Raw genomic sequence first — 24,785 nt, forward strand, 5'->3', positions numbered from 1 at the left:
TACAGTGAAAGTGAAACTAAAGACGCTTTACTAATTCCTCTATTGCCGCATTTCTACTCCGTGGAACCTGTTCGACTCAGCTCGGCTTGTCTCCCGTTGTTGTGCACCTCATTTCCTTTCCCTTCTTACCTTCGGAAACTTGTATTTGAGGAGTTACGATGTTTGTTGCCCACACCGGAACTGGAACCGGCCCGGCATTCACTCTGCCACTACATTCACAAGCACCGCTAAGTAGAGTATCAAATACGTGACATTCCTGTAAATCAGGGGTGTCAAACTCAGATCCTCGAGGGCCGGTATCCTGCATGTTTTAGATGTTTCCCTCTTCCAACACACCTGATTCAAATGATGAGCCTATCATCCAACTCTGCAGAAGCCTGATAACGACCATCAGGTGTGCTGGAAGAGGGAAACATCTAAAACATGCAGGATACCGGCCCTCGAGGACCGGAGTTTGACACCTGTGCTGTAAATGATTCACATGCTGTGGACAAATGTTTGAGGATATTGGAGAGATTCCACCCTTTTGAAGACATGGAAGCTTTGCAAGTGTTCCAAGTAAGTGGACCTGATGTCATCTGTTTGGACCTGGTGTCGTCTTTTTAGACCATTTATGCCTCAACAACATGTTGGCTACGTTCTGACCAAAACAATGCAGCGTACGTGTGACGTCATCGCGCATGCACAACGAAGGCGGAATCAATAAGCAGAATCGTTAAGCAGGCAGGCAAACGATTCGAAGGAATCGAGCTACTGGGAACCGGTTCTCAAAAAGAACCGGTTCTCGATTCCCATCCCTAGGTACAACAGTGATTTGTCCTAGTGAGGTTGCCGTAGAGATTCGTAAAAAACGGCAGAGATAAATGCTTCTACGCAAATCGTCCCTTGACAGTTTCAAAGTTCTGGTGGGTATAGTGTCGCACCCCCCCCCCCCCCCCCTCGTTATGGATCAACTCTGCACCTGCGGGTGTGATGATGTTAGGACACACACACACACACACACACACACACACACACACACAGATAAAACAGCTGGGCCTCAGACTGACCTCAGAGGAACACCAATATGTGGATTTTTACAAAAACATTTCCAGTACCCCCAGGGGTACTTCTTCCAAATACCCCTGGGGGCACACGTACCCCACTGTGGGAACCCCTGGATTAACCTATTGGTTAATCAAATGAAGGGTAAACCAATAAACCTATTATTTGGAAATATTCATTCATTCATTTATTTTCTGAACCCGCTTTATCCTCACTAGGGTCATGGGGGTCACTTGGAGCCTATCCCAGCCACTTACGGGTGAAGGTGGGGTACACCCTGGACATGTCTCCAGTTCATCGCAGGGCTGAACATATAGAGACAAACAATCACTGTCACATTCACACCTATGGACAATTTAGATGAACCAATTAACCTATCAGAGCATGTGTTTGGATGATGGGAGGAGCCAGAGTACCTGGAGAGAACCCACGCAAACATGGGGAGAACATGCAAACTCCACACAGAAAAGTCCCACCCCCGTCGACTGGTGTTGGAATCAAACCCACGACCTTCTTGCTGTGAGGCACAAGTGCTAACCACTGCACCACTGTGTCGCCATTATTTGGAAATAAATTGAAAATAATAAAAATATCTAATTCTAGACATATTTGTTTGTCACAGGAGACTTTAGACTGAAGTTTAACCAGAAGCATTTGGACTAAAATCTAAGAGCTTTAATCAATAACTGGTGTTTACTGTGTATTGATCCACTTTATTTGGTTTCATTCGAAGGTTGCTTTGTTTTCCTGGACTCTCAGTGGGTGACAGACGGGTCCCTCCCTCCAAGTCTCCTCAGAGTTTGGTCAGGACTCTGTCATTACCCATAAGAACATAAACGGTCACTTGGCCAACACCCACCCACCGCTGTTTACAGCTGGAGCTCCACATCTGATTACCCGTCTGTTGGTCAGACTATCCACCTGTCTGCTCTGTCGCACCACTTCTGTCCACTGTCTGTTTTCTATTCCATCTTGGGTTTGTCTCATAAATACACAGAGGATAAACTGTTATAAAGGCTTTGAATTGGACATAACCCAGTCCTTTTATGGACAAATAACTGAACTTAACAGAATCCAACCCTCTATTTAAAAAGCTGCAGATTCTGACCACATATAACATCAATATTCTTCAAACCTGTGTTTTATTTATCAGATACAATCAAGCAAAGGAAATATTCCTGAGCATTTTAAGAACTATTTAATGGCAAATTCACAGGTTCATTCTTATTTAACTCAGCAATCCACAAATCTACATCCTCTGAAACTTCTAACTAGAAGAGGATAATTTTATGTTTTTTTCTGTTATGGAACTACTTTTCCTATTTGGCAAATAACTACTATAAAAAGTTTTAAAACATACTTAAAAGACTATTTAATGACTGCAAACTCCCCATCTTAAATCACTGTTTTTATATGTCTGTGCATGTACGCTCACTTCTTTTTATTCTTAAAACTATGCATATCATTCCTTCATTAACCTTATGTGTTTTATGTGTTTTTAGTATTATATAAATGTTTTTATTTTTCTTTTCTTGAGGTGGAGACTTCAGATCAGTCTGTTGGGCTTTTTGCCTCCTCCTGCACTGCACTGGTTTTCTTTTATCTTTCTTGTGTTTCTTTTTTTTCTTTTATCTGTGCAAAACTAAACTAAACTAAACTTAGACCTGCCTAACTGAACCAACCCCAGATCATAACACTGCCCCCCCCATCCTAATGTGAACTGGGTCAATCTTAATCAGACCTCAATACCTTTTACTCTTCAAACACTGTCTAATCTTTATGCTTTCTACTAAACTGATGGTTGTTTAAGAAATGAAAAGATACAGCATCAGTTAAAGGATTAAATTAATTGTTGCAGATGAAACCCATTAATCACTGCAGGAATTATCTAGTGGAAAAAAACTTTTGACCAGACTTTGCATTTCAGGGTCAAATCAATCACTTTTGACCAAATAACAATTGTGATTTCTTATTATTTAAGCTTTAAAGCCGCTAAAATGTTATTTTTCTCTCAAGTGCCTTAATTTTCAAATTATTTTGTTTTTGTTGATTTTCTCTGTTTATGGTGTGAATGCTCGGAGTTCGATGCTGTACACGTTTAATTTAATGTAAGCAGTGGATCAGGCGAAAAGGAGAGGCAAAAAAAATAAGCTTTTGCTTCTAGCCTATTCCATTTTTTTCATTTTTATGTTAATTATAATTATTGTACGAAGTGCAATGGTTGATGTACACACCAAACCAAAAATTTAAAAATTCATTCATTCATTCAAGGGACAATTGTAAATGCTCATGTAATTGTAATGAATGATAGTATAGAATAGAACAGAATAGAATAGAATAGAATAGAATATTATTATAAAATTATTACTGTCACTGTCACAGGAACAATGAAAATCAGTTTAGCAGCACAACACTTAGTGCAAAAGGGACTGAATAATAAAATAAAATAAAATTAAATTAAATTAAATTTAAAAAAATAAAAAAATAAAAAAATAAATAAATAAATAAATAAAATAACATAGAAATATCTCAGTGTTCAGAAAAGTGAACTGTGCAAGGGCTTCAGAATATAATATTAATACACATGTGCTACTAAAGTAATGCTAGAACTCCTGAAATGAACAAAATATACAGAAAGAATATACAAAAGCTAACTCTATACTACAGGTGACAGATATGTCCAATAGGATATTGGTAGACTACTTTTGGACAAACTACACTTTCAGTCACTGGAACTGAATATTGGAACAGTTTACCACTGTTTCTTTTTAAATTAAACAGTTTCCAGGGTGTTCCGTACAGCAGAAAAAGTTGAAGCTTGGTACCAGTCATGTGTATGTCAAATTATATTCAATTCCAATCAATATTTGTTGAGTTATAATGAAAAATGTGTGGAAAATAGGATTTTCAATGTTAAATTGAAATGTCCACAGAGTCCACATTCCACAGTTGATGTGGAAAATTTTGTGCCAGATACAATATATTGTTATAAGCTACTGGTGGATCAAATTGGAGGCTAGTCGGAGTTGTTCTGAATTTTTGATGAATTTTGGAAAATTGCTCAACCTTGCTGTGACCTTGAACTTTGGCCTACAAATTTAATGGGTTCGTCCCTGGGCCTAGGCCTATCTGTGGGTAAAATTTGGTAAAGATGGTTGGAATAGTTTTCCTGTAAAGTTGCTAACAATCAAACAAACAAACAGAGCAAAGTGATCACAATACCTCCTAGTGAAGGTAACTATACTCCAGGGGGTACGGGTACTCCACTGTGGGAGCCCCTGGTCTAGAAGAACTACCAACCTGAGATCAGGTACTCCTTCTTGCCGCTGGCGTCCAGAGTAACGCCACAGACGGCAGATACAGGGGCGGTGAAGACGGCCTCAATGTCCTGGTTTGGCCCCTTGAACATCTGCAACAAACCCAACAGGCTCATGCAGGAGTTTTAATGGGATAAAACACAGTAAATGTGACCTGTGCATCCTCACCTTGATCTGTTTGACCGCATACTGGATCCTCTTTATGGGATTCCCATAGATGTCATTCCCAGAATCCACCTCTTTCTCTCCCACCACCTTTGCACGAATCACTGTGAAGGAAAAAGAAAAAAAAGAAAACAGGATGTTGAGTCAGTTTGTGTACATCAGCCTCAAAAAGCAGGAGGAGCAAAGTGAAACTGGGGTTAGTGTACATGTTAAGAACGTGATGGACGTTCATCTACGACAGGGGTCTCAAACATGCGTCCCGGGGGCCAAATGCGTCCCCCCAAAGGTTCCAATCTGGCCCGTGAAGATGAATTTGCAAAGTGTAAAAATTCCACAGTCAAGGCTGTGGAACTCATTTTAGTTGCGGTTCCACATACAGACCAAAATGATCTACAGTCAAATAATAACAGCAGAAGAACCGACAAAAAAGAATGACTCCAGATTTTCTTCTGGGTTTGATGTGAAAAAAATAATATTACACTATGTCTATAAATAATGACAACTTCAAATTTTTGTCTTTGTTTTAGTGCAAAAAATACACCCCTTCTTACAGCCCTAGTGACAGGATATTTTTGTCTCATTGCCCAGCCCTAACGTCCACCCAAAAGTGGACCATAGGGCGAAAATATGACTGTTGAAGGAGTTTTCAGTGCATGGAACAGAAGCTGACCCAGAAACCTCCAACCAAGCAGAATAAAAACACAACCCTTAAACAGATCCAGTGAGTGTGAGAGGAGGAGATGTCTGTTTAACCCTTTCATGCATGAATTATGAGAACCTTCGTCAAGATTTTTTGTCTAGAGTGTCAAGGGTCAAGGTCAAGGTAAACTTTATAAGAGTGTTTTTATTCCTCAAAAACAACTTGATCGAGTTATTTTTTTCATGTATTTACAAAAATGTCCACTCAGCTACACCATGCATTTAATTTTTGAAGGAAAGAAAGATATATTTAAAACTCAATAGGGTCAAAGCACAGTAATGTCCCATCAGAGAGCGAACTTTAATTGATTGCCATTCCAGCATTTATGTCAGTATAAAGTAGCTCCTTGTTTTGGATAATCCCTTATGCTCCCCCACTAAAGCAAAAATGAATCTAAAAGTAAAAATGTGGGCCATTTAGCAACATTAATCTGTCAGATTGTCTCTAAAATGTCCCGTCAGAGAGATTTCGAATACCATGTTTTGACCCAATAACAGAAAGTCATATGAAAAGAATGAAATTAAAACATTTTTAACTGCTGCTAATGTGATGTTTTCTCACATTTTAACATATTCTAATACTAGTTATTACTCACTTCATGGAGGTAATATGCAAAAAAAAAAAACAACAACAACTTTGTTTAAAAAAAAAACAAAAAAAAAAAAGAAAATTACAGTCTAACAATTAACAATTGATTTACACTAAAATATGTTACTGCAGATCAGGTTTATCAAGAACAGCAAAGTTACAGTAATGGTATGAATTGCAGTGTATGGGATGATACATAAGTAGCTGATATGCAACTGAAACAACAAAACCCATGAATATACAAGAGAACAGCTGCAGAATAACTGTCCACTGGAGTGACCGCGATGCATGAAAGGGTTAATGACCTGGGTGAGTACATCAAGCTTCAGCTATGCTTAGGGCATGGATTCATAACGGAAAATATGAGCAATACAGAAAGACAAAAAAAAAAACAGAACAAGCAGGAACAGAGGACACAGATAAACACACACACACACACACACACACACACACACACACACCCTTGGGTTTAGTTTATGACTTGGAACTGACACAAAAATGGGGGTTCATGGCTCCCACAGTTCATAGCGTCTCCTATTCCCGTCCGTTCCTACTTCCTGTTTCCTTCTTCTTCTGTTTCCTCTCTCTGGTCCAACACACACACATGCTTTTCTGCACATGGAACCACATCAGCGTTTCGAGCTCATGAGTATTTTCTTCAACAGCTGATCGGTGGATTGTTCTTACTCTCATTCCACTTGTTTTTCATAGTGAGGCGTTGCCACATATGTGTTGATAATATCTATGGATATATGAACATATTATTACTATATTACTATATAGGACAATATAGAATATTATATGTATTTATATTATATATGTATATGTGCTTTTGTTTGTTTCTTGGGTTTTTTTTAAAAAGTTTTTATTAATGTCTGGTATTAACCCTTTCATACATAGTGGTCACTACAGTGGACAGCTATTCTACAGCTGTTCTTTGTATATACATGGATTTTGTTGTTTTAGTTCCGTATCAGCCAACACAGTGGACGCTTATGCATCATCCCATACACTGCATTTGATAACATTACTGTAACTTTGCTGTTCTAGATAAACCTGACCTAACATGTTTGAGTGTAAATCCATTCCTTGTTATTGTTATTAGGCTGTAATTAAGAACAAAAAGTTGTTGTTTTTTTGCATATTATCTCCATGAAGTGAGTAATGACTAGTATTAGAGTATGTAACAATCTGAGAAAACATCAGATTAGCAGCATTAAATGTTTTATTTCATAGTTTTTGCACAGTATATTAGTAAATACATGTTTCTTTGCTTCAAAAATTAAATGCATGGTGTCCTGCTTAGTGGACATTTTTGCAACTCTATAAAAATATTTCCACCACATTGTATTTTTTAATGCCTAAAGAGGAATAAAACCACTCAGGAAAAAAATCTGGATTAAGGTTCTCAAAATTCATGTATGAAAGGGTTAATATCTGGTAGGATAAGTTGTAAATGGGTATTATCATATTAGTGTATATAGGAAAAAGGATGTATGACATTGTTTTATTATTATTATTATTATTATTACATTGATATTCATACAAAATAATAATTGCTATATAGTGATCATAAGGAACAGAACTTGGGGGTAGGAGTACATAAGTTTTTACTTCTTCCTACTCCTTTTCAAGCATGTATAATTTCATTTCATTTCTCTTATTACTATTACTACTACTATTATTTATTTATTTATTTATTTATTTATTGTTTGTTTGTTTGTTTGTTTGTTTGTTTGTTTGTTGGCTTATCAACCATTTATGTACCAGTACTTGTATTTTGCTGGTTGATTTCACTGTCTACATGTTCAAAATAAAGATTTCATTCATTCATTCATTCATTCAATTCCACAGTGGATATTACTACAGCTGAAACGATTCATCGAAGCATACGGTGTTGTGACTTTGTGTATTGGCCATAAACAATTGTCAATAAAAGGGTTCCACCTGTCAATCATCAGAGTATACTTCTGATCAAAATTATTAAATGTTTATATAATCAAAATAAATTGTGAATAACTATGTTTTTTTTTCCCCATCAAGTGTATTTAATTTTTCAATGCCTCTGGACATTGAATTTAATGCTTTTTAATGCCATTTAAGCCCTTAAATTTGACAAATCTACTTAATGACTTTTAATGTTTTAAATGACCTGCAGCAACTAGGGCTGCAGCTATCGAATATTTTAGTATTCGAGTATTCAACTGAAAATTCCTTTGATTAATCGAGTAATCGGATGAAACTTCTTTTTGCTTGTTTAAAGAACAATTATAGATACACAAGAGGAAATAAGGTATTTCACTTAATAATGAAGGACCAATTAGTTTCCTTTTTTTTTTTTTTGATAATTAACAGTTTTATTTCTTACATTCATATTGTGCATATACCACAAAACGTATTTTCTTGACTAGAAACATTTCCAGAGAGGCAATTGCAAATACAAATAAAAATGAATAAAATTTAATTAAATTTTTATCAAGAAATTTCAGGGGACCCCATTTGAATTCCAGGCGACCCCACATGGGGTCCTGACCCCAAGGTTGAAAAATACTGCCCTAGAATGACCAAAGTCTGTTTCTGAAGGAGTACAACAGTAAGGGTGCACCGATCTGATATTAGGATCAGATATCTGCCCTGATATCAACAGTTTAGCTGGATCGAGGATCTGTAAAAGTCTCCGATCCGTAAGACCGATCCTTCCCCTTTAAAGGTTTGCGACACGGTCTACGAACTAAGTCTCTGTGGTTTGGAGGTTCGACTGTAGTTGGAGTTTGGGCGTTTAATGACCAGACTGTTTCTGCTCCAACTCAGCGTTTATTCTACAACATGCTGCAGCTCCAGAACACAAACTGGGAACTGGACCTCCACATCTGGAAAGGGGAAAGCTTTTATGTTTGTCAACACAATCTAAAAGTACTTCCTGTTTGGACAGATTTCAAAATAAAAGCACTTCCTTAAAATTACTTCAATTAAAGGGTTTTCTCTTAATAACTATCATCTTTGCTATGACTCTTTTACTGTCAACAACCAACAGAAATATCTGAAAAACAAATAAATAAATAAATAAATAAATAAAGCATCCTTTCAATATAAACTTAAACCAACATGAATTCTCTGGTTTTCTCTACACCCACATAAATTAGTCCCATCAGAGGTATTTCAGCCCAACCACATCAGGTAAGCCTGGGAGCTTCTGAAATAAACAACGATATTGGATTGGTATGTATCCGATGCTGATACAGATGCTGGGGCCTCGTGTATCGACCGATTCGGCATCGGTGTATCCCTAAAATCTTTCCATCTGAGAACCTGCAACCTTCCATAGTTGAGTCCTTTAACCCTAGAATGACTAAAGTCCGTTTCTGCAGGAGTGCAACAGGACAGAAACACTCTAAGTCAGGGCTCTCAAACTCATTTTCGTTCAGGTTCCACTTTCAGCCTGATTTGATCTCCAGTGGGCCGGACCAGTAACATAATAACAGAATAACCTATAAATAATGACAACTGCAAATTTTTATCTTTGTCTTAGCGCAAAAACCCCCCAAAAAACATTTAATTATGAAAATACTTCCTTTTATAAACTATCCAAACAAAAAAGATGGGAATAACCTGAAAAAAACTGAAATTTCCTAAGAAAAATCAGTGTAATTTTAACAATATTCTGCCTCATCTTATCATTTCTACATGTGCATTATGGATCAGATCTACAAAGACACTAAACACTGAGGAACAGGCAGAAAACAGTTCAAATTGTGCTGAATTTTCTTTAGACATTTCAGGTTGTTCATATTTGTTCAGATTATTCACATTTTATTGTTACAGGATTGTTTGTAAATGTAAATATTTTCATAGTTTAATGTTATTTTTTGCACTAAAATAAAGACAAAAATTTGAAGTTGTCATTATTTATAGGCATAAATGTAAGATTATTTTTTTCACATCAAACCATGAAGAAAATCTGCAGTCATGCTTTTTTGTCAGTTATTCTGCTGTTATTATTTGACTGTAGATCATATTGGACAGTATGTGGAACTGGAATCAAAATAAGTTCCACAGCCTTGACGGTGGAATTTTTGCACTATGTAAATTCATCCCGGGGCCACATTGGAACCTTTGGTGGGACGCATTTGGCCCCCGGGACGCATGTTTGACACCCCTGCTCTAAGTGGCCTCCCAAAGTCCTTCATCAGTGGTTCAGGGGAATTAATCCTTCACAAACACACTTCTTCACTTCAGTCCTGCTCTGATGCTTATGCAAATACACAGCAGCAGCTCCAGCGTCCACCCGTAAACACACACACATACGCAGCAGTATACCTGGCTGGCACTCGCTGCTGCATTCCGTTCAGTTTTTCCGCTCTCGTTTCCTGACCTCTTTCTCAGCCACAAACTAATGAGTGAAGAATCAGCAGCAGGACACAATACCCTGTTATTGGCCGTGGATTACTGTTGTGGGTGCTGATCTGTCTACGTCGCTTTGGCAGACATGTTTACGTCTCCGTCTCCTCCCTAAAATAAAGACTGAGCACATGATCCTGTTCTCTGTAAACAGCCTGTTGTGGAGGCGGAAGAATACACAAAGAAACACAGGTCTGAGCGCACAGGCCTGGGCCGACAGGTCAGCAGCATCCTAACACATCTGAGGATCCACTGGTACCATTAGAGTTAGAGTCATATATGGTTTTTATGGATGTTTACAGTGGATTTGACATTGTTGAGTTTGTAAATCTTAACAGCATCTTGTGTCTTTTGCATCTTTACCATCTTGTTTGTATCTTAATTTTGCTTCATTTTCATCTAGTTTCACCAAACACCAAACTACAGCTGCACAATATATCGTTTGAGCATCGTCATCGCGATGTATGTGTTCGCAATAGTCACATCGCAGGTCCTGCAATGTAGGAGGTAGGGATGTAAACAATTAATCAACTATCAATTAATTGTCGATAAGAATTTGCTCGATTAAATTATTAACTGTGGGTTAATTGCCCTTGTCCACCTGTCCACACCTGTTCGAAGGCTGACGGTTTGTCCATGCTGCGACACCGCGGCTGGGATAGCCGGCCATCGAACCGGATCATGGCGTTGATGAGTTAGAATGTCTTTATGGACACGGTGGAGCCAAACACAGACCGACCGTCTGTTTGTGGGAGCAGTGCACCCCCAAACAAATACACGCACAAATGTGGGCCACAGGTATGTCCAGCATTAAGTCTTGTGGTCACTCCGGTGGCCACAGGAAAAAGCGGGGGTGTGGAAAATTAAAGTTTGTGAAGCTTCAGGAGATAGGGAAAAGATAAATGAGCAAAAAGTTTCACTCTCACTTCTGCGGGGGCACGGACTGTACTGCCCCATACCCCCATAGTATTATAAGTAGGACGGAAAGTGACAGACACACGTGCGTGGCTACCAACCAACACGCATGTATCCCCCAGGTGCAGCAGAGTAGCCCCCCCCACCCGACATGCACACGTGTACACACCCCCCACCAGCCGAAGCGCACATGCATGTACCCCCCCGATTACACACCGCCACACCAACAGACGAATTCCACAGGAAACACTGACTGTATCCAATGGTTCAATAAATCAGTCATTAAGGAATATGACATGATTTTATCATGAAGTGTAGAAACAGTATTTAGCTTTTAGACCATATTGAGAGAGAAATTCAGGTTCTCAGGAAAATCACTGCTTATCGATTAATCGTTAATCGATCAATAAGGTCAATGGACATTAACGGATTAATCAATAATTTGCATCCCTAGTAGGAGGGAAATGAACTCTGTGTGTTCTCATGTAAGTTCATCCTGGGTACCTGACACACACTGAACACAGCCATCCACCAATCACAAACGTTCTTAATCAGTTTGCCAAAGCAGACCACGCCCCCTGCACATGGAGTGAGTCGCTGTTAACGACATTGAAAAATGAGCAACACACAAGAGAAAATCACCGTAAACGAAGACTTGGTGCCAAAAAGAAAAGCAGCGTCAGTTATCTGGAATTATTTCAGCTACAGAAGGATGAAACTGAAACACCTGTTCTGTGTCCACAGTGTCTGACACCTGTCGACACAACACAACTCATTAGTCAGACCATTTTTGTCTGCGCTACACAGATATGATATCCTTTTCAGTAGTTTTTCATATTGCAATATATATTGAAGGGTTAAAAAAAATTCAATGTCAGTTTTTTCCAATATCGTGCAGCCCTACACCAAACTATTTTAAACCACAAATGAACTAACAGCAGAACTCAGGACCAAACGTCATCCTTTAACCCTCACAGACTCAAAAGCATCTACTGATGTAAAACGTAAAATATCTGCAGATCCATTTATGTTAATACATAAAACAAACTAGAAAAGCACTCGGAGAGCGCAGACCAAGGTTCTAATAGTTTTGGGTTTTTCATCATAGTTTAGTTTTATTTAGTTTTGACTTTTTTTCTCTAATTCAGTTAGTTTTAATTAGTTTTTAGAGCAGGTTTGCTAGTTTTTATTAGTTTTCGTTTTTTCTAAATGCTTAGTTTTAATTTAGTTTTAGTTTTTTCATATCTTTTATCTTCCTCGTCATCATATTCAAATAAATCCCAGACAGGACTCTGCTGCTTTCTCCCAACTTTAGTCTCCATGTTTCCAGGTAGAGTGGGGACCAGAAGACGACTGGAAACCACAAGTGACGGACCGTGAAGTGTCGTATGGTGCCGCTAGCTAAAATTGCCTGAGGGAAATAAATCAATTTTATATCAATCCGACGTTGACAAAGACGAAAATGAAGGGAATTTTATCCATGATTTTCATCCGTTTTAGTTAGTTTCGTAAACACACAATACAATTTCAGTTAGTTATCATTTTTTTCTTTTAATTATAGTTTTTTTTTATTTCAGTTAACGAAAATATTTTTTCCAGTTGTAGTTTTTGTCATTTTGTTAGTTTTCGTTAGTTTTCACCAAGGCAGAACAGCCCACCCCCCCCCCCCCCCCCCCGATATCACCACCAAAATTTAATCATTTCTTCTTTGTGCCAGTATCAACATTTCCTGAAAATTTCATCTAAATCCGTCCATAACTTTTTGAGTTATCTTGCACGCAGACTGACAAACAAACAAACCCTGATGAAAACATAACCTCCACTGTTCCAGAGGTAATAACTGCTGTAAAATACAGCTCATCCTCTTTCATGGTCATCAGATATGACCCATTTCAACATATCAAGACTTGGATAAATATACACACCACTTTTAACTGGCGTCTTATCTGTACGCATTATAAACTTTCCGTGTGTATATTCACGCCGTTATTACCCCCTTGTCCAACCTGAATCGATGCATCAAATACCTCACACTGAGGGTTAGAGATGGGGTCATGTGAACCGGAGACCTTGAAATACAACTGCATTTATTGAGATCAGATATGACCATATTTGGATGTTCAGAGGCTCCGTAGTTACCATGGAAACACTGTCATCTTCTTCAACATTGATTCCCCAGTAAAATCCATGGAGTTGGATCAATGACAGTGGATGGACACACTGGGGTTATGTTCAGTTACTGACAGATTTTATTGACAAAATAGCTTTTTACTCTTTTTTTCTTTTTAGCTGTCTAATAAACTTTGCATTTACTCTGAGCTTTAATGAACATCTACATGACCAGTAAATTAAATATAGGAAAATACAGGATTTTTACTGAAAAATGCAAAATGCAGAGGATAATATTAAATTAAATGGTGATAAATGACTTGGTAATGGTTAAACGTAGAGGGGTCCAAACACAGTAATGTCCCGTCAGAACTTAAATTGATCGCCATTCCAACATTTATTTCAGTATATAAAGTAGCTCCTTGTTTTAGATGATCCCTTATGGTCCAACTAAAGCAAAAATTAATTTAAAAGTAAAAGTGTGGCTCATTTAGTAACACTAACCTGTCAAATTGTCATAAAATAGTTCTGAGTCTTTATGGGTTAAACTTTAAAAAAATATTATTTTACATTTTTCATTCTAATTATTCATACTACTACTACTACTACTACTAATAATAATAATAATAATAATAATAAAAATAATACATCACACTTATATAGTGCTTTTTTGGACACTCAAAGATACTTCACAAACAAACAAAACAAAAAGAACAGAGAGAAAAAAAAGAGGCTCAAGAAAATGCAAGTTTGAACGGGTGAGTTTTGAGTAGTGATTTGAAGTCTTGTATTGAATCCAAGTTCCTGATGTTTTGTGCGAGTGAGTTCTATAGGGTGGGGGCGGCTGCAGCCAACAGATATAAAACTCTTCTGGGGGGTGCAGTGGTTAGCTCTCTCACCTCACAACACCAGGGCTATGCTAGGTTATGCTAGTTAGCATGCTAGGGTATGCTAGGTTAGTTCTCCTGTCAGTACCCTGGACCAGGGTCTAGTCTTAGATGTGGAGGTGGTCCAAGGTGCCTTTAGTGACAGCCCCCACTACTCCCAGTTTGTGTTTATCCCAGTACGGTTGAATCTCCCATAGGGGTGTTAGAAAATATCGGTTCTGCAATATATTGTGATATTTCATGTCACGATACTGTACTGATATTAAAAAGTACTGTATCAATATTTTTAGGTATTTATTCAAATGCAGATATTGTGGAGGTCGATTTTTGTTTATTGTTTTTCTTTATTGTTTATATTTTATTTATGATTATTTAACACTGTTTTATTAAATAATGGTTATTTGAAGCATCCTAAAAGCACTTTTTACTGTCTGAGAGGCAGATGGTAGTTCCTTTGTTGGGATTGAAGTAAAATAATGTTCTGATGTTAGTTCTGAACTAATAGAATATGAACATTTGAACAGGATCTTAAACTGTAATGTCTGTAAAACAGAATTTCAGTTTGAACACAGGAACATTTTGTGATATAGCATTAGATCCTGTTGGGATCAAATAAAAATGTGTTTTGTATTTGTGCAGACTTCTGGTGTAATTCAATTCTTCCAGGAAATAATCATTTAAAAAAAAAAAAAAAAAAATTGCCTTTTTAACAGTATCATGATATATCGTGATATATCATATTGTGATCCAAGTATTGTGATTTGTATCGTATCGCCTGATTCTTGCCAATACACAACCCTAATTTCCCAGCTGTAAACAGGTTGAGTATTGGTTTAGATTGGTCTCCTGATCTGCTGCAGACACAACCACCCCCCCACCTCCAAACTACCAACTGACCCATATTTCCACCGCTCTCCTCCCGCCCAAACAGGGTGATGCTTAATGACTTCTACATGTGTATCAGTTGCACTACGCAATGTTTTCCATGCAAAGCCCCATATGAACACACACACACACACACACACACACCACATCCTAAGTGCCCCCCGTTCAATCCACAGCATGACTATCTGTTTCTTTTTTCATATTCCAGTCACCACCACATCATCACTGACGTTCCTTGTGTGGTTTGTTCATCTCTTCACAGTCCAGACCAGTGTTTTCAACCTTGGGGTCGGGACCCCACGTGGGGTCACCTGAAATTTCTAGTAAATGATGAAAATATAACACAAAAAAAACTTACTAATAAAAAAATATATGGTGAGTTGAGAGAGACAGTCACAATCCATAACAGACATGACCAACTGTGGTTGTGAAACTGCAGCACTGTGGTTCTGTTTATCTGTGGTTCTGTTTATCTGTCAAACGTTCATTGTGGTCAGTTTCAGATGCTGCAGCTCTTTCATAATTCATAGTTCGAGTTCTTCTTTGTTCAGTATTAATTGTCCTCCTTGTAAATCCAAGCTGGACTGACTGTACATATCCTGACCAAGGAAAATAAAATTCTCCCTTTGTGCAGTAATCTACACCTGGATTTACTGCCTCTGTCCACAATAATATACATTATATAGACTAAATGTCCTCTAACATAATAACATTTAACATGCCAACATCTAACATTAACCTAGATTTGAAACAGAGGACAGAAAACTATTACATGATCAAAAACAAATAAATTTTAGCAAAAAAAACATCTCTGTTGTGAATGTCTGGGGTCGCCAGAAATTTGTGATGTTAAAATGGGGTCAGGAGACAAAGAAGGTTGGAACCACTGGTCCAGACGTTTTGTATGTGGGTCATTTGAACAGAAACACACTTGAACCAGACCTCCTGGAACATCATACAGACCTGTGCACCAACATTTAACAGCCTTCAGTGGGGTTATGTGATACCACTAAACAGATTATGTGACATTAGAAACACCTCAAAGCTTTCATATTTACTCTGTTTATTTCAGTTTCACAAATCACACACATTCAGAAACATTTCTCCTCATTTGGCTGATGCTTTGTGTGTTTTCACACAGATGCATGAAGGTAACACAAAGAAACTGGAGAATAAATGTGACACACAATCTATTAATTCTGACCAGTCAACAGAAAATACACTATCATTATTATTATTATTATTATTATTATTAGGGACCGAGCCGAAAGGTAAGGCCCTCTCACGCAGTGAGAGGCCTTGCCTGCAAGCAAGGCCCTATTGTTTTTCGTTCGTTTTTATTAGGGACCGAGCCGAAAGGTAAGGCCCTCTCACACAGTGAGAGGCCTTGCCTGCAAGCAAGGCCCTATTGTTATTCGTTCGTTTTTTATTATTATTATACTATCGTCACTTTAAACTGGATTTTGACCCCCTAAACATGCTCCAAAACTCACCAAATTTGGCACACATGTCAGGCCTGGTGAAAAATTTGATAAAATGAAAAAAGAAACCCCATAGGTTCCAAAATGGGCTCTCTAGCGCCACCTATGTGAAAAAAAACGGTAACTGCCCTAGTGGCCAGGAGGAATATCGTAGAGACATGGAACCAGTGCCAAAATATTTGTTGGATGAAGCACTAAAAATGATATGCTGACAGTGATGACCTAACTCAAACAGGAAGTTCGCAATATGCCTTTCAAAATAAAATTTTCAAAACTAACTCCGATGACACCGTTTGTCCTATTGACTTCTAAATAGCACCAAAAGATAGAGTGAACCCTCTGCACAAAAGTGGTCTCGTAGCTTAGTCTTAACTGTCTTAGTTTTTTTTTTACAAGCCTGCAAAGTTGCGATGTTTGGAAGTCATTTTTCACTTTGCAGTTTTTCCCTACATGTGACATATCTACGCGTTCATGGGACTCACCACAATGTTCACATGCAAAAATTTTTGAGATAGGATTTACGGTTATTGATTTATAACAATTTGTTTTTTTTTCATACTTTTTCCTCTTTAGACTGCCATTTGACTCCCTTAACATGCTCCAAAACTCACCAAATTTGCCATGTATGTCATGGCTGGTGAACACTTTCATTCAATATCAAAATTAACCCCTTGGGTACCAAAATGGACTCTGTAGCGCCACCTACGTACTAAAAAACTCACAAAATCTGCCCTAGCGGCCAGTAGGAATGTCACAGAAACATGAAACAAATGCCAAAATGTTGGTCTGATTGAGCCCGACAAATCATACACTGACACTCATGAGCTAACTCCAACAGGAAGTTGGCAATCTGCCTTTGAAAGTTACTCTACGTTTCTGCAATTACTGCTTATTCATTTCACACTTTTAAAAAAAGAATTATACCTCATTAAATTCCCACAAGTCTGCAGAATCCAAAAGTGAAAGAATTTTTCAGATACGACCTACGGTTATGGAATTATGGCGATTTTTTAAAGACTAAGTTTAGTTTCACTTTTCACAATGGCAAAATCCCTATAAAAGTCTTGCAGGTGCATTTTTAACATGTCTCTCTGTAGTGCAGTGGTTCATGTAGCTGACTGTGGAGCAGAAGGACCCTAGTTCAAGTCCCAGGCAATCTAAATTTTTTTTTTTTTTTTTTTTTAAACAGGTTTTATTGCACTGCATTGTGGGTATTGGAAATTTTGCACACATTCAAAAGTACACGGAGTACATTTTTCCAAAATAAAACCCCAATTAAGAATAATACAAAATGTCTATTGCATAACTTCGTTTTATTTTTATGACCAAACGCTCAACTGTTTGTACAATGTTTCTTCATTCAAAAGTACTCTTTCTCACAGACACACATGCTCACACAATAGGGTTTTTCCAAAATAAAAGCCTTAAATGTGACAAATCATCACTTTTATACTCACTTATTCATACAACTTCAATTAATTTTTCAAACTGATTCTTTCTCTCACATTAAAAACAAATGCACATACACACAGTAGGGTTTCCAAAATAAAAGTCTCATTTTAAAGGTGATGGTGGTTTCAGCAGAGGGTCGCTGGTGTTCTGTACAGATGTAAGGAGGATAGACACTAAAGGATGGGAACTGGTATGGGGACGGACAGGTGTGAGTGGAGCTGAGGCGTCGACAGTCACGGGTGGCGGATCGCGGGGGAGGCGGATCGCCCGGTGCGAGGTCCCGCCCAATGCTGCTTGCAGCTTTAATTATTATTATTATTTTTCCGTGACGCTTTAAACTGGAATTTGCCCCCCTAAACATGCTCAAAAACTCACCAAATTTGGCACACATGTCAGGCCTGGCGAAAAATTTGATAAAATGTAAAACTTAACCCCATAGGTGCCAAAATGGCCTCTCTAGCGCCACCTATGTGAAAAAAATGGGAAAAGCCCTAGTGGCCACTAGGAATGTCGTACAGACATGAAACCAGTGCCAAAATTCTTGTTGGATGAAGCACTACAAATCATCCACTGACACTTATGACCTAACTCCAACAGGAAGTTCGCAATATGCCTTTCAAAATAAAATTTCTAAAACTAACTCCGATGACACCGTTTGTCATATTGACTTCTAAATAGCATCAAAAGATAGAGTGAAACCTCCTCAAAAAAGTGATCTCTCACTTTTTCCGGAACTGTCTTAGTTTTTTTTTTTACAAGCCCGCAAAGTTGTGATGTTTGGAACACATTTTTCACTTTGCAGTTTTTCCTGACATGTGACATATCTACACGTTCATGGGACTCAGCACAATGCTCACATGCAAAAATTTTTGAGATAGGATGTACGGTTGTTGATTTATAACAATTCTTTTATTTTCATACTTTTTCCACTTTAGACTACCATTTGACCCCCTTAACATGCTCCAAAACTCACCAAATTTGCCATGTATGTCATGGCTGGTGAACACTTTCATACAATATCAAAAATTAACCCCTTGGGTGCCAAAATGGACTCTGTAGCGCCACCTATGTACTAAAAAACACACAAAATCTGCCCTAGCAGCCAGTAGGAATGTCACAGAAACATGAAACAAATGCCAAAATGTTGGTCTGATTGAGCCCGACAAATCATACACTGACACTCATGAGCTAACTCCAACAGGAAGTTGGCAATCTGCCTTTGAAAGTTACTCTACGTTTCTGCAATTACTGCTTATTCATTTCAGAGTTTTGACATAAAAGTTAGACCTCATTGAATTCCCACGAGTCTGCAGAATCCAAAAGTGAAAGAATTTTTCAGATACGACCTACGGTTATGGAATTATAGCGATTTTTTGAAGACTATGTTTAGTTTCACTTTTCCAAATGGCACAATCCCTATAAAAGTCTTGCTGGTGCACATTTTCACATGTCTCTCTGTAGTGCAGTGGTTCATGTAGCTGCCTATGGAGCCAAAGGACCCTGGTTCAAGTCCCAGGTAATCCAAAATTTTTTTTTTTTTTTTTAATTTTATTTTAAAACAGGTTTTACTGCATTGTATTGTGGATATTGGAAATTTTGCACACATTCAAAAGTACACGGAGTACATTTTTTCAAAATAAAACCAAAATTAAGAATAATACAAAATGTCTATTACATAACTTCTTTTTATTTTTATGACCAAACACTCAACTGTTTGTACAATGTTTCTTCATTCAAAAGTACTCTTTCTCACAGACACACATCCTCACACAATAGGGTTTTTCCAAAATAAAAGCCTTAAATGTGGTAAATCATCACTTTTATACTCACTTATTCATACAATTTCAATTAATTTTTCAAACTGATTCTTTCTCTCACATTAAAAACAAATGCACATACACACAGTAGGGTTTCCAAAATAAAAGTCTCATTTTAAAGGTGATGGTGGTTTCAGCAGAGGGTCACTGGTGTTCTGTACAGATGTAAGGAGGACAGACACTAAAGGATGGGAACTGGTATGGGGACGGACAGGTGTGAGTGGAGCTGAGGCGTCGACAGTCACGGGTGGCGGATCGCGGGGGAGGCGGATCGCCCGGTGCGAGGTCCCGCCCAATGCTGCTTGCAGCTTTAATTAGGGACCGAGCCAAAAGGTAAGGCCCTCTCACACAGTGAGAGGCCTTGCCTGCAAGCAAGGCCCTATTGTTTTTCGTTCGTTTTTATATTATTATTATTATTATTATTATTATTTTTCCGTGACGCTTTAAACTGGAATTTGCCCCCCTAAACATGCTCAAAAACTCACCAAATTTGGCACACATGTCAGGCCTGGCGAAAAATTTGATAAAATGTAAAAATTAACCCCATAGGTGCCAAAATGGCCTCTCTAGCGCCACCTATGTGAAAAAAATGGGAAAAGCCCTAGTGGCCACTAGGAATGTCGTACAGACATGAAACCAGTGCCAAAATTCTTGTTGGATGAAGCACTACAAATCATCCACTGACACTTATGACCTAACTCCAACAGGAAGTTCGCAATATGCCTTTCAAAATAAAATTTCTAAAACTAACTCCGATGACACCGTTTGTCATATTGACTTCTAAATAGCATCAAAAGATAGAGTGAAACCTCCTCAAAAAAGTGATCTCTCACTTTTTCCGGAACTGTCTTAGTTTTTTTTTTACAAGCCCGCAAAGTTGTGATGTTTGGAACACATTTTTCACTTTGCAGTTTTTCCTGACATGTGACATATCTACACGTTCATGGGACTCAGCACAATGCTCACATGCAAAAATTTTTGAGATAGGATGTACGGTTGTTGATTTATAACAATTCTTTTATTTTCATACTTTTTCCACTTTAGACTGCCATTTGACCCCCTTAACATGCTCCAAAACTCACCAAATTTGCCATGTATGTCATGGCTGGTGAACACTTTCATACAATATCAAAAATTAACCCCTTGGGTGCCAAAATGGACTCTGTAGCGCCACCTATGTACTAAAAAACACACAAAATCTGCCCTAGCAGCCAGTAGGAATGTCACAGAAACATGAAACAAATGCCAAAATGTTGGTCTGATTGAGCCCGACAAATCATACACTGACACTCATGAGCTAACTCCAACAGGAAGTTGGCAATCTGCCTTTGAAAGTTACTCTACGTTTCTGCAATTACTGCTTATTCATTTCAGAGTTTTGACATAAAAGTTAGACCTCCTTGAATTCCCACAAGTCTGCAGAATCCAAAAGTGAAAGAATTTTTCAGATACGACCTACGGTTATGGAATTATAGCGATTTTTTGAAGACTATGTTTAGTTTCACTTTTCCAAATGGCAAAATCCCTATAAAAGTCTTGCTGGTGCACATTTTCACATGTTTCTCTGTAGTGCAGTGGTTCATGTAGCTGCCTATGGAGCCGAAGGACCCCGGTTCAAGTCCCAGGTAATCTAAAAATTTTTTTTTTTTTTTTAATTTTATTTTAAAACAGGTTTTACTGCATTGTATTGTGGATATTGGAAATTTTGCACACATTCAAAAGTACACGGAGTACATTTTTTCAAAATAAAACCAAAATTAAGAATAATACAAAATGTCTATTACATAACTTCTTTTTATTTTTATGACCAAACACTCAACTGTTTGTACAATGTTTCTTCATTCAAAAGTACTCTTTCTCACAGACACACATCCTCACACAATAGGGTTTTTCCAAAATAAAAGCCTTAAATGTGGTAAATCATCACTTTTATACTCACTTATTCATACAATTTCAATTAATTTTTCAAACTGATTCTTTCTCTCACATTAAAAACAAATGCACATACACACAGTAGGGTTTCCAAAATAAAAGTCTCATTTTAAAGGTGATGGTGGTTTGAACAGAGGGTCACTGGTGTTCTGTACAGATGTAAGGAGGACAGACACTAAAGGATGGGAACTGGTATGGGGACGGAGAGGTGTGAGTGGAGCTGAGGCGTCGACAGTCACGGGTGGCGGATCGCGGGGGAGGCGGATCGCCTGGTGCGAGGTCCCGCCCAATGCTGCTTGCAGCTTTAATTATTATTATTATTATACTATCGTCACTTTAAACTGGATTTTGACCCCCTGAACATGCTCAAAAACTCAGCAAATTTGGCACACATGTCAGGCCTGGCGAAAAATTTAATAAAATGAAAAAATTAACCCCATAGGTGCCAAAATGGGCTCTATAGCGCCACCTATGTGAAAAAAATGGCAAATGCCCTAGTGGCCAGTAGGAATGTCGTACAGACATAGAACCAGTACCAAAATGTTGGTTGCAAAAAGCACTAAAAATCATCCACTGACACTTATGACCTAACTCCAACAGGAAGTTCGTAATATGCCTTTAAAAAAATAAAATTTCTAAAACTTACTCGGATGACACCGGTTGTTGTATTGACTTCTAAATAGCACCAAAAGATAGAGTGAACCCTCCTCACAAAAGTGATCTCGTAGCTAAGTCTTAACTGTCTTTTTTTTTTTTTTTTACAAGCCCGCAAAGTTGCCATGTTTGGAACTCATTTTTCACTTTGCAGTTTTTCCCTACATGTGACATATCTACGCGTTCACGGGACTCAGCACAACGCTCACATGCAAAAAATTTTCAGATAGCATGTACGGTTATTGATTTATGACTATTTGTTTATTTTCATACTTTTTCCTCTTTAGACTGCCATTTGACCCCCTTAACATGCTCCAAAACTCACCAAATTTGCCATGTATGTCATGGCTGGTCAACACTTTCATACAATATCAAATTTAACCCCTTGGGTGCCAAAATGGACTCTGTAGCGCCACCTATGTACTAAAAAACACACAAAATGTGCCCTAGCGGCCAGTAGGAATGTCACAGAAACATGAAACAAATGCCAAAATGTTGGTCTGATTGAGCCCGACAAATCATACACTGACACTCATGAGCTAACTCCAACAGGGAGTTGGCAATCTGCCTTTGAAAGTTACTCTAGGTTTCTGCAATTACTGCTTATTCATTTCAGACTTTTGAGTAAAAACTTATACCTCATTAAATTCCCAAAAGTCTGCAGAATCCAAAACTGAAAGAATTTTTCAGATACGACCTACGGTTATGGAATTATGGCGATTTTTTGAAGACTATGTTTACTTTCACTTTTCACAATGGCAGACTCCCTATAAAAATCTTCCTGGTGCACAGCTGTATGTGTCTGTCTGTAGTGCAGTGGTTCATGTAGCTGCCTATGGAGCAAGAGGACCCTGGTTCAAGTCCCAGGCATTCTAAGAATTTTTTTTTTTTTTTCTTTGTCATTTTAAAACTGTTTTTTCTGCATTGTATTGTGGATATTGGACATTTTGCACACATTACAAAGTACACAGAGTAAATTTTTTTTTAAAATAAAACCTCTATTAAAAATAATACATGTCTATTACATAACTTCTTTTCATTTTTATGACCAAACGCTCAACTGTTTGTACAATGTTTCTTCATTCAAAAGTACTCTTTCTCACAGACACACATGCTCACACAACAGGGTTTTTCCAAAATAAAAGCCTTAAATGTGACAAATCATCACTTTAATGCTCAATTATTCACACAATTTAAATTCATTTTTCAAACTGATTCTTTCTCTCACATTAAAAACAAATGCACATACACACAGTAGGGTTTCCAAAATAAAAGTCTCATTTTAAAGGTGATGGTGGTTTCAGCAGAGGGTCACTGGTGTTCTGTACAGATGTAAGGAGGACAGACACTAAAGGGTGGGAACTGGTATGGGGACGGAGAGGTGTGAGTGGAGCTGAGGTGTGGACGGTCACGGGAGGTGGATCGCGGGGGAGGCGGAGCGCCCGGTGCGAGGTCCCGCCCAATGCTGCTTGCAGCTTTAATTATTATTAGGGACCGAGCCGAAAGGTAAGGCCCTCTCACACAGTGAGAGGCCTTGCCTGCAAGCAAGGCCCTATTGTTATTCGTTCGTTTTTTATTATTATTATTATACTATCGTCACTTTAAACTGGATTTTGACCCCCTAAACATGCTCCAAAACTCACCAAATTTGGCACACATGTCAGGCCTGGTGAAAAATTTGATAAAATGAAAAAAGAAACCCCATAGGTTCCAAAATGGGCTCTCTAGCGCCACCTATGTGAAAAAAAACGGTAACTGCCCTAGATGCCAGTAGGAATGTCGTAGAGACATGGAACCAGTGCCAAAATATTTGTTGGATGAAGCACTAAAAATGATATGCTGACAGTGATGACCTAACTCAAACAGGAAGTTCGCAATATGCCTTTCAAATAAAATTTTCAAAACTAACTCCGATGACACCGTTTGTCCTATTGACTTCTAAATAGCACCAAAAGATAGAGTGAACCCTCTGCACAAAAGTGGTCTCGTAGCTTAGTCTTAACTGTCTTAGTTTTTTTTTTACAAGCCTGCAAAGTTGCGATGTTTGGAAGTCATTTTTCACTTTGCAGTTTTTCCCTACATGTGACATATCTACGCGTTCATGGGACTCACCACAATGTTCACATGCAAAAATTTTTGAGATAGGATTTACGGTTATTGATTTATAACAATTTGTTTATTTTCATACTTTTTCCTCTTTAGACTGCCATTTGACTCCCTTAACATGCTCCAAAACTCACCAAATTTGCCATGTATGTCATGGCTGGTGAACACTTTCATTCAATATCAAAATTAACCCCTTGGGTACCAAAATGGACTCTGTAGCGCCACCTATGTACTAAAAAACTCACAAAATCTGCCCTAGCGGCCAGTAGGAATGTCACAGAAACATGAAACAAATGCCAAAATGTTGGTCTGATTGAGCCCGACAAATCATACAC

General features: G+C 38.1%; 1 protein-coding gene across 1 annotated transcript in view; it reads right to left on the bottom strand.

Moving 5' to 3' along the window:
- Positions 1-24,785, bottom strand: part of timp2a (TIMP metallopeptidase inhibitor 2a) — a 66,948-nt gene that overhangs the window by 16,033 nt on the left and 26,130 nt on the right. The window contains exons 2-3 of the mRNA XM_030121979.1: positions 4,530-4,630; positions 4,345-4,453 (exon numbers count right to left, since the gene is read on the bottom strand). Coding sequence (XP_029977839.1) covers positions 4,345-4,453; positions 4,530-4,630 — 210 coding nt within the window. The remainder of the gene's footprint in view (positions 1-4,344; positions 4,454-4,529; positions 4,631-24,785) is intronic.

This window comes from Sphaeramia orbicularis, chromosome 19 (assembly GCF_902148855.1).
Source record: "Sphaeramia orbicularis chromosome 19, fSphaOr1.1, whole genome shotgun sequence".
NCBI classification, from domain to species: domain Eukaryota; kingdom Metazoa; phylum Chordata; class Actinopteri; order Kurtiformes; family Apogonidae; genus Sphaeramia; species Sphaeramia orbicularis.